Below are 18,020 nucleotides of genomic sequence, written 5' to 3'. Positions count from 1 at the left end.
CTGCAGAGGTGTACCTCTGAGCGCTGGCCCATCCTGGGGGAGGAAGCATGACCCCTCTGCACAGAATGTGCATTGGTTCTGGTCCCAGAGAGCAGGGGCTCTCCACCCAGGGGTCCAGAAACATGTCTGGTGGTAGCTGGCTGCCCACAGCCGGTCAGAGACCAAGCAAGGGTTGGTATGGATTCAGGGGGCACCTCTGAGGTGCCCTCTGGGTACATGATACAATAAATCCCAAACTGGCATCAGCGTGGATTTATTGCAAGTAGTAGTTTGGTACCAAACACGTCTGAACCCTCCTTAATCTGGGGGAAACAGCTGCCCTGATCCTCCTCGACCTCATCACCACACACTCATCAAGGGACTTTTTTTTTATTTTCAAAAACCTTTATTGAGGAATAAAAAACATGGCAGACACAATACACCGTGAAGAACCACCGCACGCAGCAGTAAGATACATTACAAGTCAGTCATTGAGTTGCAATTAGGTTACATTTTACAGCAACTTATTAAACCAGGAATGTTAAAGTAACAGCTCCACAGTCCCAGGGTCACATCCCATCGAGGGGGCAGCACGCATAAAAGAGCAATATCCGTGGGGGTTCTAAAGCAGCAGGGGCGCTGATGGAAAATATGGGGTGACGGGGCAGTCACCGACCAACGCCGCCGGCCGCCATGGACCAAGGTCGGCAGGGAGCGCGGGAGAGGTATCGCCGCTGGGGTGGGATCGGGAGAGGAGATAGGAGACCAAGGGGACCCAAATGTCAACAGGGCGAGATCTGGCAGGCATTAAGTCCCAGAACTCCGATAGGAGAGTCTGGCACCGGGAGCATCATCCAACCAACCATCGACCTTAGGAGCAGGCTGCCGACGCTTCAGTTTCAGTTTCAAGTTTATTATGATAACGGAACCCTTTACGAGGTCCACATAAAAGACATAAAATATGCATACCAAAAAAAAGCATTAAACATAAAATGTCGAACATACAATAGTATCAAATACACAACAGTTTTAAAAATTACCATCTTAATACAGATCCAAAAAACATTTGAAGAATTTGTACAGTTTAAAACAGAACATTTCATTTGGCGGGTTAATCATAGCTGCCCGAAAAGCAGAGGCTGACAGAATGTTGAGTTGTAGGCAAATTGGTCTTAACCATCTTCGCCTAAAGGACATCAGGGCTGGGCAAACGAAAATAACATGAACCAAATCTTGGTCATACAACTGACAAAAATCACAGACCGCTGAGTGACCATACCATCTGGAGTAAAGAGATTTCAACGGAAGCAGATCCTGTCTTACTAAAAACACTAGGCGTCTAACGCCGTGAGGAATGTTCCATTGAGTGTACGGTTGAGCTTTCCTCAATAGACATGACTCAATAGCAGGGTTACAACCTTTTTTCAACAACCGGAAATCTCTATCCAGTCTAAACCCAAGTTCCCACGTGGAGGACTTCAAAAGGGTTTTTAACTGATAAGAGGATAAAGAAAATAAAACATCTTTATCTAATTGCAATTGATCCACAGCATATCTGAAGTTTTTTACAATCGAAGAGTAGTTATTAAAGTTTCCCAGCAATTCATTTTTTATGAGATGTCGTAAGGTATTAGGCTCACTCTTTGCAAGGCTTACAACCCATCGTATGATACCAGCCAAACCTTGGACCCAGCTACTGCGTAAGCCGAGTTCCTGTCTTAGAGTAGCGGTAGAATTTGCTGTACTAACGGTTAATAAACTACGTAAAATCTTTCCTTCCGAGGAATTTAAAAAGCTCCAATTTTTTTGGTCAATTAACTCTATTCCGTATAAAAGGGAGGCAGGTACTTTTGCTCTGAATACATCCAGTGAAATAGAAAAATGCCTTCTACCTGTGGCTTTATACAAGTATACCAAACTCTTTCCCTGCGAGATAGCCTTCCGGGAGTTATTGGCCATATGAGCTTTCTCGCTTAAATTACTCATGATAATTTTACCCAGGAAGGTATAAGAACTCACGGTTTCCAATTTTTGACCCCCTACTACCCATGGAAAGTTAGGAAATTTAGGTTTCTTCCTTCCCGCCATGCACATCACTTTACTTTTTGCAATGTTTATCAACAGATAATGGTTTCCAGCGTATTCATAAAGAGCTTGCAGGCGATTATTTAGGCCTTTTGGAGTAAGATCGAGGATCAAAATATCATCTGCATACATGAGGCATACAATCGGAACGCCCCCCAACGTCGGGGCAATACCAGAGCATGCAGAGAGCGCTAGAGGTAAATCCACTGTGTAAAGTGAAAAAAGCAGGGGAGCCAAAAGGCAACCCTGCTTTAACACGTTGGATGTGGGTATTATTTTAGATAAGCCTCTTTCACCGCCCAGCAGCACCCTGCACCAGGTGTCTGAGTAAAGGGCACAGATTAATTTAATAAGAAAAGGTGGCATCCCTAGATCAAAAAGCTTTCTCCACAGCAATGTTCTGTCCACTTTATCAAATGCCGTGGAGAAGTCAATAAATGCACCATATACATGCCCACCACGTACTTTCACATATTTTTCGGAAATAACCTGAAGTGCAGTCAAACTGTCTAACGTTCCGTGGTTTTGCCTGAAGCCAGTTTGTTCCAAAGGCAGAATTTTGTACTCAGTTACCCATTCATTAATTAAAGTGAGAATACATTTTGCGAAAACCTTACCGATGGCATCAAGTAAAGCAATTTGGCGATAATTTTGAGGAAGATCTCTTGCCCCTTTTTTATATCAAGGAACAAGGATACTCCCTTTCCAGGAAGGAGGGACTATTCCGCTTGAAAAGCAAGATTTAAACAGAGGAAAAAGAATTTTGCTCCAAAGCGCACTCTGTTGTTTTAATACAGAGATGGGGACTTCATCTCGTCCCATCGCACCAGAGGAGCGCATGTTCTTAATAGCAAATTCAATTTCCTTTTCCGATGGGGAATCGTATACACGCGAGTCAGCGTAAGTTTCAACATTGTTTAATTGTAAATTATTATTGCTGTACAAATTCTCAATATATTGAACCCGGATCTGTTCATCAATGGTAATAGGCGTAGGATTGACTCTAGTACCACAGCCTTTGCCAATTACTGACCAGAATGTCTTGGCTTGGCCGTTATATGAAGCTTCCCTAAGTTGAATCCATACTGAATCCTCCTTATCACGTTTTAAACGAGCCTTAAGCCTGGATCTCCTTTTTAAAAGTGCTAACTTCTGGTTTGCTTCCTCACTAAATAATAAATATTGCCCCCGTATTACTTTATTTATTTCTATGTTTAATGCCTGAAGTGAAGGCGGGGCTGCTGAAGGTTTTTTGACGATAAAGTTCTTTTTTGCTATTGAAGTAACTAATTCTAAAAAATCAGCAAATCCTATCAGTTTGCCGACGCCAAAACATTGCCACCCTACGTCTGGCGAGGACCAGTAGCATCGAGATAAGGAGGCGAGAGGCATCAGGGCAAAACTTAACGAAGCCGAGAAGGCACAGGGGAGGGTCTGGGCGCACGGCAGCGCCTGTGATGTCAGATATGGTGGAGCACACCGCCTGCCAGAACTCTGAAACCTTAGGGCAGAGTCACGCTAAATGGGCAAGGTCCGCGGCGGGAGCAGCGCAACGCACACAATTATCCCCAAGGGTAAGCCCGAGCCGGTGGAGCTGCACTGGGGTGCCGTACAACCTGTGTAAATACTTTAAGTGATTCAGGCGGAGCCGGTAATTCGGTGACAGCTTTTTGGTTTGCCAGTCGGCCTCCGAAAAATCAATACGGAGGTCTGCACTCCACGCTTCCCGCGACAGATCCGAGGAAATGGGGGCTGACATCAGGGGAAAAACATACAATTTGGTAACTAACTTGTGCGGCGACGAGGAGGTGTATATGAAGTCCAGAGCCGGAATGGTGGGCCAGGGTTGAGGGAATGTGGGGTGCAGTTTCCGGCAAGTGGCGAGCAACTGATAGAACAGCGTGTCCTGCAACCCCGGAGAATCTGGAAGAGAGTAAAAGGAGTTCTCTGGGTAAAGATCCGCCACCGTCCTCATACCCAATCGCGCCGCGTGTCGGGACATGCTGGAGGACTGAAGCGAGGGGAAATCTGGGTGTTTTACAATTGGCATGGCGTTGTCAGAGAGAAGAGAGTACAGGGAGCCGGCGCAGGCTAGACCAAGCCCCACGCAGCGTCTCGACAGTGTCCACCTCCGCCCGGGGGGCGCACCGCAGGAGAGAACAGAGCAGTGGACAGGGGCCAGGGAGTAGCCACATCGGTCTCAACCGCGATGTGGGGCTGATAGGGGGTGGGATGAATCCAAAAATGCAGGAAGCTGGCTTGGGCACTTAAGGCATAGAACCGAAAATCAGGCACGCCCATCCCACCGGCAGACATAGGGAGAGTGAGGATATCGTAGGCCACCTTGGGCTGTTGTTTACCTTTCCCAAACGAGCGAGATGACTAAAGAGCTCATTTTTTTAAAAAAAATTAGAAGTGAGGGGGATAGGTATATTCAAGAAAAGATAAAGGAATTTAGGAAGGATCACCATTTTGGGAATGGCAATCCGGTCAGACAGAGATAACGGCAGACGGCTCCACGAAGCGATCCTAGATCCAAGCCAATCCACCGCCCGCCCGAAGTTCGACCTCCACAATTCATCTGAATTCCTACTCAACCAGATGCCTAAGTAGCACGTAGGGCCTGATAGCCACACGAACGGGAAGTCAGGTGGGAAGGAGACAGTGGTATCGGTCAAGGGGAATAGGACAGACTTACTCAACTTCACCTGGATCCCGAGAGCACGCCAAAACATAGGTTTTCCCGGACCAGGGAGCTGAGGTTTTCCCAGGGATGGCGGACATATGAGGTAACATCGTCCGCGTACATTGAGACTACGAAGGAGCGGGACGAGAAACCGATGCCCCTGTGAGTATGGTGCTGTCGTAGCCTGGCGGCCAGGGGCTCCATCGCGATGGCAAAAAGCATAGGCGATAACAGGCACCCTTGGCAAGTGCCACGGGCAATGCTAATGGGGTCGGAAACCTCGCCATTAATGCGGAAACGTGCCGACGGATTGGTATAGAGGAGTCTGATCTTACGCAAAAAAATGTTTTGCTAAAACCCATACGCGGTAGGATGTAAAATAGGAAAGGCCACTCCAACGTATCGAATGCCTTAGTGGCGTCGAGTAGGGCGGCCACGGCTGGCAAGTTAGGATTAATTTGATGTAAAACAGAGAAAATGGCACGAAGATTATGTGAGGTAGTCCTACCAGGTATGAAGCCAGATTGATCAGGGAGGGCGATGGTGGGCATTAATAAAAGAAGACGGGAGGCGATCAACTTGGCAAATATTTTGTTATCTATATTTATAAGGGAAAGGGGCCGGTAGGAGTCGCGACGGTCGACAGGCTTGTCAGGTTTTAGAAGCAGGGTTATCAAAGTCTCGCGCAAGGACGGCGGGAATAGACGGGTGTCAAAAGACTCGTTATACATGGCCACCAGATGTGGTTCCAGGATGTCAGCGAAAAATTTGTAGAACAAGGCAGTCAGGCCATCCAGGCCGGGGGGCTTGTCACTAGGTAGGCTGTTGATGGCTGCCAATATCTCTTCCTTGGAAAATGGCTCATCAAGAAATTTTCGATGGTGATCTTCAAGCCAGACAAGGGCAATGGACTCAAAATATTGATCAAACTCCAGGGTGTGCTAGGAGAATATAGAGTTGTGAATAAAAATCGAGAAAATGGGATCTTATATCTTCCGGAGAGGTGGCCCTATCCAGGCCGCCATCACTGAGGGCCGTAATATAGGAGACTGCACGCGGTGGGCGTAGGAGGTTAGCAAGGGTACGCTCCGGGCGGTCCCCCTCCCCAAAGCGGCGCGCCCGACCCTCTCTGCCGAGGAAGGACAGTTCACCGCCGGTTTCATCCGAGAATTCTGTATGCTTTTGACGTAGCAGCACAAGCGTCTCAGGGCTGGGGCATGCCGCATGGGCGGCATCCAGATCCTTGATTTTCCCCTCGAGCTTAGCCACGGTGGAGCGAATAGAGCGGAGGACGCCCGCCTGTTTGTAAATACATTCACCCCGGATGACAGCCTTAAAACCCTCCCATAGGGTGGAGGCAGAGTCGACGAAACCTGCGTTTAGATCGAAATAATTGGTGATCGCAGTATGGATATCCGCACAGAACACAGAGTCCCGGAGGGCACTTGGAGGAAGACGCCAAGTAAAGGCATGTTGCTGGGAATGAGGAGGCCTAAGACAAATCTGGACCGCGCGTGATCGGAGAAGGTGGGAGCCATATGCTCTGCATCAGTGAGCCAGGACAAGACATCCAGTGAGGTCAGCCAGAGATCAATTCGCGACCAACAGTCCCTCGCGCAAGTCACGCAGGTACCTTCATGGGCATCAGGTTGGAGGTGGCGCCAGGCATCATAAAGTGCGTTGTTGGTTAAAAGAGACGTGAAAGCTGCAGCCGTACGCGGATGGGATGTGTGAGAGCCAGAACAATCCAAGGTCGCTGAAAGAGTAACATTAAAATCTCCACCCCAAACCACTGCCGCGGAGCCGCATGAGGAGATGAGGTGCCAAACATGATTGAAAAATTCCAGGTCATCAGAGTTGGGGCCGTAAACCGCGGCAATCGTGACAGGCTGGGCCAGTAAAAAACCGTGGAGGATTGCGTACCTACCTTCCGGATCGAGGAGTACCCAGGAGGTCTGCCAAGGAAGGCCACGGCGCAGCAAGATTGAAACGCTCCTGGCATACAACGAGTATGTTGAAGAGTGGGATTCCCCCAGTAGCGAGATTGGAATCTGGAGACGGAATCAGGCAACAGGTGCGTCTCCTGTAATAGACATATATCCACCTTGTGGCGCTGTAGGTGTGAATGTATCAGACGGGCCTTGCGGTAGTCATTCAAGCCACGGACATTCAAAGTCCAGCAGACGATGTCAGCCATAAGGGGGCAGGGTGCCTCACTTTGCGGCGCGGACAGCGCAGACCAGTACAGCGCACACATGGAGCAAGAGAGTCAGCGGGCAGCAAGGGGAAGCACGGATAAGGAACAGCACAGGTAAAAAGGGACAGCTCTCAATGGTTGCCACCTATAGAGCAGCGTGAGCGTCTGATTGGCAGGTGTGGCTTAAAGGGCGAAGCGCTCAGGCAGGTGGCGGGATCGCCATACATTCCAGACCACTGGAGGGCCCAACCTATAAAGAGAGGGAAGTGCCAGTGGAGTCTGTAAGACGTGACCAGTAAGATTCATCAGGGTGAATCGGAGAACATTATGCTGTGTAGGAGTCCAAACAAGACAGAATGCGGACTGAAGTCGACTGACAACGGTGGTGTGCAGGAAACCCAATGCAGTGTCCAGAACCAAACAAGAAGTAAACCACAAACCCCACCACACACCACCCAAAAACAGCCCCATCAACCCAAACAGAAAGAAACCCAACCACCCCGCACCCACTCCAACCCCCCAATCAGGCTGAGAAGACCACCCACTGCAACCCGGGGACCCACAACTGGGAGGGGACAACACAGCAATAATAGTGGGAATCAACCCAGTGGGGGCATGGCAGGACTCGACGGACACCCCTGCAAAGAAGCTGGGTGGCCAAGCTTGGGTTAGGAAGCGGCATCAAAGACAAATAACAGGTTAATCAAAGTGTCATTGTCCGCACAGTCAATCGCTGTTGCTTAGGCGGTCAGCACTTTCAAGTGGGGACTTGGGAGGATCGAGATTCTTTTTCCAGTCTCTTAGCGTAAGCCAGGGCCTCCCTCGGGTCAGGAAAGATAAGTGTCTTGGAACCCAGTTGGACCCTCAACTTCGCTGGTAGGCCAGGGAATATGAGACGTTGTGCTTCTGGAGGATGCGCTTGCCCGGCAAAAACTCTCTCCTGTCAGCTTGAACAGTAAGAGTATAATCCGGGTAGAAAGAGAGGGTGTTTCCCTGGTGCTTAACCCTTTCCCTGCTGCCGTCAGCCAATGGCCGACGGCAGCACTACCTCCCCAGTGCTGCCGTCGGCCATTGGCCAACGGCGCCCCACCCGCGGACGAAAACGCCCGCACCGCGGCGGAATTACCACCGCGGTTAACGGGTTAATGGTGCCCTTGTAGCGTGCCGGCCGGAGGATAGCATCGCATTCGTGGAAATTCAGGATCTTCGCCACTATGGGGCGGGGTGGCAGACCAGGACACTCATCAAGGGACTTCGCCACATCAGGATCCAAGGAGACACCCTCAAATGGATCGCATCATTCCTCACAGGACAAACAAGAGTATACGCCTACCACCCTTTACTTTGGAACCTAAGAGCACTGTGTGTGACATTCCTCAAGGGTCATCACTCAGCCCCACCCCGTTCAACGCTTACATGACGCCCCTAGCCAACATTGTCAGAACCCATGGCATCAGCATAATTTCCTACGCAGACGAGACTCTGCTCATCATCTCGCTCTCAGAATACCCCACCACCACAAGGACCAACTTCCACAACTGCATGACGAGTGTCACTAAATTGATGAAGAGCAACCGCCTGAAGCTCAACAAAGACAAGCCCAAGTGCTGATCTTTGGGAACACCAATCCACGGAACACCTGGTGGCCCCTACGAACTCTGACCCACAACAACAAACCATGCCTCCTAACTTGTTATCATCCTGGGCAGCAAACTTACCATGAAACGCCAGATCAACTTAGTCTCCTCTGACTGCTTTCACACCCTCTGCGTGCTCCGAGAAATCTTCAGATAGCTCCCCGTTAACACCAGGAAAACAGTCACTCAAGACCTAGTTACCAGCCAGCTTGAGTACGGCAATACCCTCTACACAGGAATCGCTATCAAACTACTCAACAGACTCCAGACGATTCAGAACGCATCTGCTACACTCATCCTCAACCTCCCCAAACAAACCCACATCATCCCCCCACCTCAGGCACCTCCACTGGTTCCCCATCCAGAAAAAGATGCCACAGCTGACACGCCCACAAGGACCCCCCACGACCTAAGACCAGAATTTATCAACCACCGGCTTAACTTCCACCAACCCTCCAGACATCTGCACTTCACCTCCCTCACCCCTGCTCACACTCCCCACATCCTGTGAAGCTACAGTGGAGGACGATCCTTCTCCTACCTTGCCAGCAAGTCCTGGAACGATCGCCACCTCCGAATAGCATCCCCTCTGCAGGAATTCAGAAAGGGACTGAAGGCATGGCTTTTCAACTAAATCCAGCGCCTGGATATCCTCTCCGGTGGTTAGCCGTGCACTATAAATACAAGCTGACTGAATGATAACTCAGACTGGATCAGCACCATCTGGCACAGAAAGTAAACAAATGAAGTCAGCGCGCTGGGGTGGCGCCTATATTGGTAATGTGCATGTCACTTCTGCCGCCAACGAGTCAAATGACGCCACTTACCGGCGCACTGAGTACTGCTCGAAAATCTTCTGTACAACAGTTTGGCACCTGGGATTATTCGAAGGTATGGAATCTGAAGCTAGGAGTCAGATATATAATTTGGAAAGAAGGACTCAAAAAGCTCTAACATGGAAGACTTCAATTTAAGGATGAACAGAACTGCAACAAAGTGAGCACCAGATTTTTTTGGGGCGTGGCATTTTTTAAGGGACATTAAAATCAAAAGTCCAGTCCATGCAGTGGGTTGCATACTAAATGTTTTTTTTCTAAACCTTGCAACACAATCTTACCTATGGTCAGATCATGTACTAATCAACTAATAGAGATGACATTCCTTGCATGCACCTCAATCAACAGTCCCCACCAACCTGGGGAAAAACATTAAGATATTTCAATAAATAACATTAAACACCGCAGGAAACCCCCACGATGAAAGCCAACAGGCATCTCTAAGCAGGGGAGCTAGTGAAAGATCATCCACTACAGTGTACCAAAGATACTTGACAGAGTTGCCCCTTCAAAAAGCAAAAGCAAGGACACGGATTGATCCAGATGTGGTCCAATAAAAATCTGGTCACCTTGAAAAGGGCAGGGCCAAATCTGAACTAAGCCTTTTTGACAAGAAAGCAGAGAAAAAAACAACGAACAGTGATTACAATAGGTCAATGGAAACGAAAAAATAAAGACAAAGATTCACACAAAACCCTGAACTTCTCGGGGGGAATACTTAATTTTCATAAAATTTCCAATTTGCTGGCCTTTAACAACTTCTTAACCAACGCAAACAAGTAAAGAACCTACTCACATTCCTCAAATATAACAGAAAGAGTACTCAAGGATTCTAAAGGTGTTCCAGCAAACACTGATGTCACTCTAGAGTCCAACAAGGGAGCACCAATTAATATCTTCAATTGCAACCTGCAACAAGAAATTCAAGGCTAAAAGAATAGAGTGGGAGGAAATCCTCAGGAGTATAGGGGCCTAAACTCCACAGTTCCCGTAAATTGTTACTAGGAACACCACCAAAAGGCATTGCGTTCAGGCAAAGCAAACTTTCTACACAAGACGAAAACTTTTTTGGGTTCCTAACTCCGGCAGCCCGAATGTGAATAATTTCATCTCGAAGACTTAAAGTCTTGGGCTTAATCTGCGAGCATGAAAAACAGTCCTCTGACTTATGGTCTCTTGGGAGGCAAAACAAGCATATCTGATGCTCTTTGTTTAGGGTCAAATTCCTATGGCAGTTGTGTCCACAAATAGATGATTCCAGCCACTGAACTCATGGTGTACAATGATGTTGTCTATAAACGTAATGTCAGCTGTGAAATTGAATTGTTAAGCATATGCTATGTAGTAATGTATGTAAACACTAACGCTATAAAGTTTTTAAAAAGAATTCCTATGGCAGTTTGGGCAAATAAAGAGAATGCTCATAATCATTGTGTCAAGGAACATCGGGGATTCCACGAGGACTAGATACTTTTTTCTGACCATGTCGAATCTCCACCACCCACCCTTACAAAACCTCTCTCCAGGATCAAACATCCATCTCCGTCACTCTCTTGGTCACTTTTGTTTTTTCTTCAGGTACTTACAACTGTCTTTGATGAAAATCTTTGTGTGCTCTCTTGATGCACCTCCGTACACAATGGTAGAAAAAAGAAGCTAAGATGGTCGGCATGCAAAAGGGCATTGCAGGCTTATGATCAACATAAGATTAGGGCTCCACCACACTCAACACTAAAAAAGCACACAACCCTTATTAACTAATTCAGAAGACAGACTACATTAGTGCATTATCCCATATGTTTTTTTACCATATACTGTCATTAAAATGGTCTGGATCTAAAATTGTTCAGTAATGTGAAACGTCAGAAGCTACAGAAAACAAGGCAAATAAACGAAAACACGAGCAAAATGTTTAAGTCTATTGGTTTTGGAGGCAGCTCAAGCAAAGAAATCAGGTGTTACAGGTTTACTGTAAAAAAGAAGCTAGTTATGCAACTGAGGAGAAGTACACCTTAAGATGAGCAAATCGCAAATCTGGTTAGGAAAGTCATTTACTCATTACTACCCAAGAGACAATATGTGACAGCTGCAGTACAATGACAAACTGCACTACTGCCTACTACTGCTGCCTTGCCGAGATGGAGGTCCTCCACCCAGAGAAGTGCGTAGACTGCTCACTGCACAGGATCGTGGCAGAACACAATTTTTAGGGATTTGTGCTGATCACTCATCGCAAAAACCCAGCTAATAAGAGTGTGGTGTGACCATTATGGGCAAAATGCCAGCATTCTGAAACAATGCGATCTTAAAGAACTGCTGAGAACTGCTGCCTTTCCAAGGTCTTGTGCTCACTCTGGATGTCACCCCTAAGGGTATGTGCCCGTCACTGCAGATCTCGGTTATACTGAAAAAGCGCAATCTTACCAAAGAGTACTCCGCATTACTCTTACTAGTTAGTTAGCTAGTTAAAAAGTTCTTGATAGAGCGCACTGTGACCAAAGCGGCTTCCTGGCGCTAGGGTAGAGGACTAATGAGAAAGGAAGTCTGCCGAGAAGGAAATCAGCAGGAGTACACTTGGGAGAACAGGAAGGTCTTGGGGGCATTACGGAATTGTTGGTAAACTGGAATGGATATAATGGGCAATGGAAGGCTATTCCAAAAGCGAGGGGCTAATACAAAGAATCTGGTACCTCCAGTTTTGGATCTACAGAAACGCGGAATAGTGAGAAGGGCCTGACTGGAGGACCGAAGGGCACGATTGGGAGTGTAGGGACTGATGGGGGAGTTAATGAAAGCCGGGGCAGTGCGGGCACGGGCCATGAAGGCCAGACAACCCATCTTGAAAAGGGATCTCTGGCAGATGGGGAGCCAGTGAAGGGATTTCAGTAAAGGAGTGATGTGGGAGGACTTGAATAGCCTGAAGACGGCGTAGTTCGTAGGCAGGAATGCCCACGTAGAGGCTATTCCCGTAATCAAGGCGGGAAAGAATCATTGCCAAAATAATAAGTTTAAGAGCATCGGAAGAAAAGAAACGGGACACTTTCCGGATGATCCGGAGGGAAAAGAAACAGGAAGAAACAACTGAACTAATCTGGGCATGCATGGAGAGGTCCCGACTGACTTTAATGCCCAAGGTCTTTGCAGAGGACGCCGGAACGGGCGAGGGGCCGAAGGTGGAGGGCCAGAAGGCGGCAGACCAAGGGGAGGTGGTAGGGCCAGTCAGGACCAAATCCGTCTTGTTCAGATTGAGTTTCAGTTGGTTGTTGTTCATCCACTCAGAGATGAAAACTAAGGTAGAGTGGAATTTAGGTAGAGAGTCCAAAGGAGAGGAGAGATCAAATACTAACTGGAGGTCATCCGCATAATTATACACGGAGACCCCCATGTCAAGAAGAGAAAGAATAAGGGGGTGGATGTAAAGATTAAAAAGAAGAGGGGACAGGGAAGAACCTTGGGGGACCCCGCATGGGACCAAACGGGTGGGGGCAGTAAAGCCAGAAAGATGGACCGCCTGAGTCCGTTCTTTAAGAAAAGAGGCGAGCCAAGAGAGGGCAGTGCCCCGAACACCCGCTGCGCAGACACGGCTGAGAAGAATGGAGTGATCGACCGTGTCAAACGCAGCGGACAAATCAAGGAGCACCAAGGCTTAGGGTAAGTTGGAATCAGCCTTGCTCTTAAGCTCGTCTAGAACGGACAGGACCACTGACTCAGTAGAGTGGGCCGGGCGGAATCCCGCTTGGTGGGAGGCCAAAAGATGGTTGTCCTCAATGAAAGTAGAGAGACAAGTAGTGATGTAACTCTCCAAGATCTTCCCAAGGTATGGAAGAAGGGAAATAGGTCTAAAGTTAGACGGAAGGGAAGGGTCTAAGCCAGACTTTTTTAAAATGGGGAAAACTATGGCCGATTTAAAAGAGTTTCGGGACTAGGCCTGAGGAGATAGAGGCATTAAGAATGGAAAGGGGGGATCAGGGCAGTAACCCTAGGTGAAGGCGGTGATCCTTGCCAATTACCCAAGAATCTGAAGTACTGCTATCTCAGCGATGAGTACCCTTAGTGAAGGTGCCGAACACTGCCGATTCCACAGGATTCTCTAATACTGCAATCTGCAATCTCAGAGAAGCATTCTTCTTACCATTGCCAGGTTTAATATTCTCATCACCTTAGATTCCCAGGTTTCTGAAATGGTGCCAACATAGAGAAGGGTGCCTATCAGTCCCCATTAAACACTAAGCTCTAGCAGTGTGTGTCCACCGTTGGTACCTCCCCAGAACCTTTACCATTAAGAAAAGCAAGGCATTATACCTCAAGCGTTCAGACTGGTGACTCCCCTTGGTCACGATATACAGCATTCTTCACAATTAACGCCCACTCCTATCCTGCAGATCTTAGTTGATGATGCCTACACCTGCTGATGCCCTCTGCACTCTTGGAATAGTGTGTAAGGCCCCTACCAACCACAGTAGCACAGTGCCGACTTCCACATACTGGGAGAACAATACCTCCTATTTTGCAACCTCATGTGAATTTTCTCCCACAATAGGCTATTAGTGGCAGTGTATAACCGGGGGCTGCCCTTGTAAGGCTGTTATCAGAGAAGAGTGCTTAACCATTGCGTGCATTCTTCAAGCTCTGGCGTTTGGCTTACCTGCTGTACTCTGAGCCTTTGCATAGCTTCTTTCCAGGAGATAGGGCTCTCACATCGACACCATTCTCAGACTTTCGTTTCATCTGAAAAAACAAAAAGATACATTTGAAATGATCTTGCCCAGTGTCCAATAGTGGAAGATTTTATACTAACACCTATTGGTCCCTCAGATCACTTCACAGCTAGACAAACTGTCAGAAAAGTGCCCATCGTTTCATCACGTGCAGTCTGCATGCCTTTGCCAATCCCAAATAACCCCTACCCTAAATGCGGACAAGGATCAGTATTTCTGCCAATCTGAAACATGTCTTATTAGTAGCTAAAATTTCCCAACAGTGTCACGCATCCAAGTTGCCCAAATATTAACAGTATAGAGCTTTTTATGTATTCTCATCCTTATACAAGAAACGAGATTGAGATTTCTCCAACTTCGGAATGAGAGTCTAATCTCCAGAACATACACAGGCCTCGGTCTATTGTGAAAGAGCTGTCTAACCTTTTACGTTATGTCAGGACCATGGTGTCCCCGTACCAGACCTGTGAACAGCAGACTGCTCTTTCAGGCTCTGCTGTGTCTGTGTGAGCAGTAGTGTGGAAAAGCAAGTTGTGTAAGGAATACATTATTAGCAAATAAACTCACAAGCAACTCCCCACGTTTCGGCCCCATTGAGCCTAGTCAGTGAGGCGGAGCACTAGGTCTGTGGCAGAGCAAGCTCAGGAGCCATGCCTGCCAGGCCTAAACTACTTAAAGCAACTCAGATCGAAAAATGATGATGAATGATGGGAAGGCTTGGAAAAATATGAACCACTGGTAATGACCCTAGTCCCAGAGTTAGCATCAGTGGCTGCGATTCATTCAAGAACTCGAGGACTGTTTTTCTGTGTTTGTTGCTCTAAGTGGAACAGACACACACCCAAAAAGGAGTCCTCAGATAAGTTTGTCATAGGACTCACATCAAGCATGAGGCACATGTTTGGGGTTGAGACCCATAAGGAGGGTCTTAGGTTAGATGTTCAAGCTTAGCCATCCTTCTGGGGTAGGAAGAGGATTGTTTTGTCTAGGATTGTTCCCCTTCTGGAAGGGAATGTTACTGGAGGAGCTGTGCTAAAAAACACATTCAAACATTTAATTCTAAAGTACATAGGTTACATTTGAGTTTATCGCCAAAGTACAGCAAAATTGTTAAGATAACACGTTTTCCTGCCTCATGGATTGCATGTAACAATTGTTTAACACAGCTTAGCCCGTTCCGTGCTTGCGTCGGCCAACGGCCGCCACGAGCACTACCTCGCTAGTGCTGCGAACGTACGTTGGCCGACGCAGCCCCTCCTACTCATTAGAACTCCTGCCGGGGAATTTGCGCCGTGGTTAAGGAGTTAACAACCCTACTAATAATAAGGAGGTCTCTTCAATGTCATTTTACCATATTGCCCAAATCTAACCCTTCACATTCCGATTTGGTTACATATCTTTTGTTAAATCAAGCATTGGAAATGCCAGCAGGTAAGGTTTATGATGCACTGTCAAGTCAGACCTAAACAACCTCCTCACATCTGTGCTGCTACCAGAGTAAAACAATATAAATTACTCATTTATTTAAGAGACTTTAACAGCATTACAATGCTGTGTGTGGCCCTGAAAATTCAAGCTTAGGCAGCTGGATAAATAAACAAAATGATCAAAGTTGCATGCAGGGCAAGCACTTTTTTTGAAGAAACACAACTTCTGCCCACTCAAAGCACTCCTGGCTCCCAACATGTGGGTGGAGCCAAAGCCTCTCTCTAGTGATGCTCACATAATTGTCTGGCGACAGTTGCAATATCAAGCCAGATCATAACAAGTACACATGGAAAAATATCATGGCAATAATCATAAATGCAGCTGTTCCATTTATTACCATTTCATATGGATGAGGGACATCATGGCTCACTCGAGGATTCACCGGGCACCTCCACACACTCAACAATACTAATCACAGCATATTATCCTCTGCACAGCTGCATATATAGTGTAGAGCTGACTGACTGTTCATGCCAGCATGTTAACAGCTCCGTCTTGTGCCCATATGGGAGCACTCAGTGTGGCTGTACTGTGCCTGCACGGTTTGCTTCAGAAATGCGCCTTTGTGCAAGAGGCACAGTCTTTTGGTGGGCTTGTAAGAGTGCAGTCATGGTGTCCTGTGTGAATGTGATCAGTAAAGTATTGCTGGCTTGTGCCTCTGTGTGTGATGGAATCTTGCTAAGGTCTTGGGAGGTGCACTCACTGCTCCACAACAATAAGTGAAGGGGTTCAATCAGAACTGCGCTAGAAAGTGTCCACCACCCCAGCTGTTCTGCCCCTCTGAGCAGCAGGGGGATGTTCAGACAAAGCTTGAGACTATCGGAATGGTTGTTCTGACATTTTACATAGAAAGTAATTGTGCCATCCTGCATGTGAGCCCCGCCATGCTTCCGTATCGGCAAAGCAGTGCTTCTAGCTTTCGCCTGAATGTCCCAATGCTGCATGGGACGCCCTCAGTCATACGGATTTGTTTTGGTATGTGATGTGGAGTCAACTCTTCTGTCCACTGCCTGCCTCTACGTAACCCCCAGAGCAGTGATCTTCAAACAGCGGGAGTGGTCTCTTTTGCTGCTAAAGTGGTGTTTCTGAGACGCTGCAAAGAAAGGGGTCTGGTTTTTCCCTTGTTGCGCTTAAAAAACATATTAGCAGCCTCCAATCAACAGATTTTCAATCATGGGGTGGGAAACAGTATAACAAGCACTACCTTCAAGGAAGCCTGGAACACATCCCCATGTGAAACGAGGCGGATTTCTTGCTGCTCACACACGTTTTTCAGGTTTAACCACAACAGAAACGTTTGTTACTGCTCACGATCTTGTCTACTGCCTGCTGTATTTGGGGGTGATGTGCAGAAGAGGATCCTACTGGCTGCCTGAGCTCTGTGTCTGTTAGGAGCAGCTGCTGGCCTTTCTGGCTTCTCAATGATTTGTTGTTCTTCCATCCACACGCTGTAATCTGGCTAACTTCATTACAATGTCTGCCCAACAGGACCAATATCCGCTAATGGATGTGCGTCCGCTCCCTCCAGACCATGTCTGTGTGCCATAATTCAATAACACAGTGCTGCTGACACACCAGGCCTTCTGAAGCATTGCACATGGTAGAGATGCATCTGCCCTGCTCTGCACCCTCATGAACTCTGCAGGCCAATGGCCACCAACCTACACTCCACTTACGCAAAAGCCGCTGGCATGAGGCAGTGTACCTGAAGAGTGGCCGATACACTAGGCTTCTTTCCTATGTCCTTTGATTCTGAGAACCAAGGTCTACTCCAGCTCGGAGTCCATAGCTTTAGAATTCTCTCTCTCCATGAGGATCACTTCCTCCGCCTTAGGACACATCCTCCACCCAGCACATACGCAGCGGCGTCTGTGCCTCCTTCTGGAGCTGGAATAGCAGATCTATTAATAATGGAAGGTGTCTTCTGATCTATAATTTATCCAATGTACACATAGTAAATCACCCACGCACGAGGCAGCAATGCCTGTACACGCAACTGAGGCTTTCGAGAACCAGTTAAACGTTGGGCTAGTAACCAGGGAAGACCCCCAGAGAGCAAACAAGCTGCCAACCACAGGAGACGAGTAGAATGAGGAGGCAACATGCGCGGCAGCTGGTTTACTCGCACCGACAGGAGAACACACAGTTCTCTTTTTCAAACTAAACTCCTCAACAATGACAGAACGTCGCTCCAACTTCTCTTGAATCCTCAAATGCCAGGTTCTGTGGAAGGCATAAGACAGGGAAGATCACATGCTGCCCCTCTCGGCTCCCTTGGGGTCTTTGTTCCTACACCCGCCTAACTATCTGGCTGACGCCATCATCACATCCAGCAGGTTGCGTGTTCTGGCCAATCATCCTCTACTACGCCTCTCCGCTAAGCTCCATCGGCCC

General features: G+C 47.7%; 1 protein-coding gene across 2 annotated transcripts in view; it reads right to left on the bottom strand.

Annotated features, from left to right (window-relative positions):
- LOC147693373 (F-box/WD repeat-containing protein 7-like) overlaps positions 1–18,020 on the bottom strand; it is a 413,361-nt gene that overhangs the window by 143,581 nt on the left and 251,760 nt on the right. For both annotated transcript variants that reach the window (XM_086933689.1, XM_086933690.1), the window contains exon 4: positions 14,066–14,148. In XM_086933689.1, coding sequence (XP_086789815.1) covers positions 14,066–14,148 — 83 coding nt within the window. The remainder of the gene's footprint in view (positions 1–14,065; positions 14,149–18,020) is intronic.

Source organism: Lissotriton vulgaris, chromosome 8, assembly GCF_964263255.1.
Source record: "Lissotriton vulgaris chromosome 8, aLisVul1.2, whole genome shotgun sequence".
NCBI classification, from domain to species: Eukaryota; Metazoa; Chordata; class Amphibia; order Caudata; family Salamandridae; genus Lissotriton; species Lissotriton vulgaris.
The sequence above is the reverse complement of the archived record's forward strand: the minus strand, read 5'-3'. Positions and strand labels throughout refer to the sequence as shown.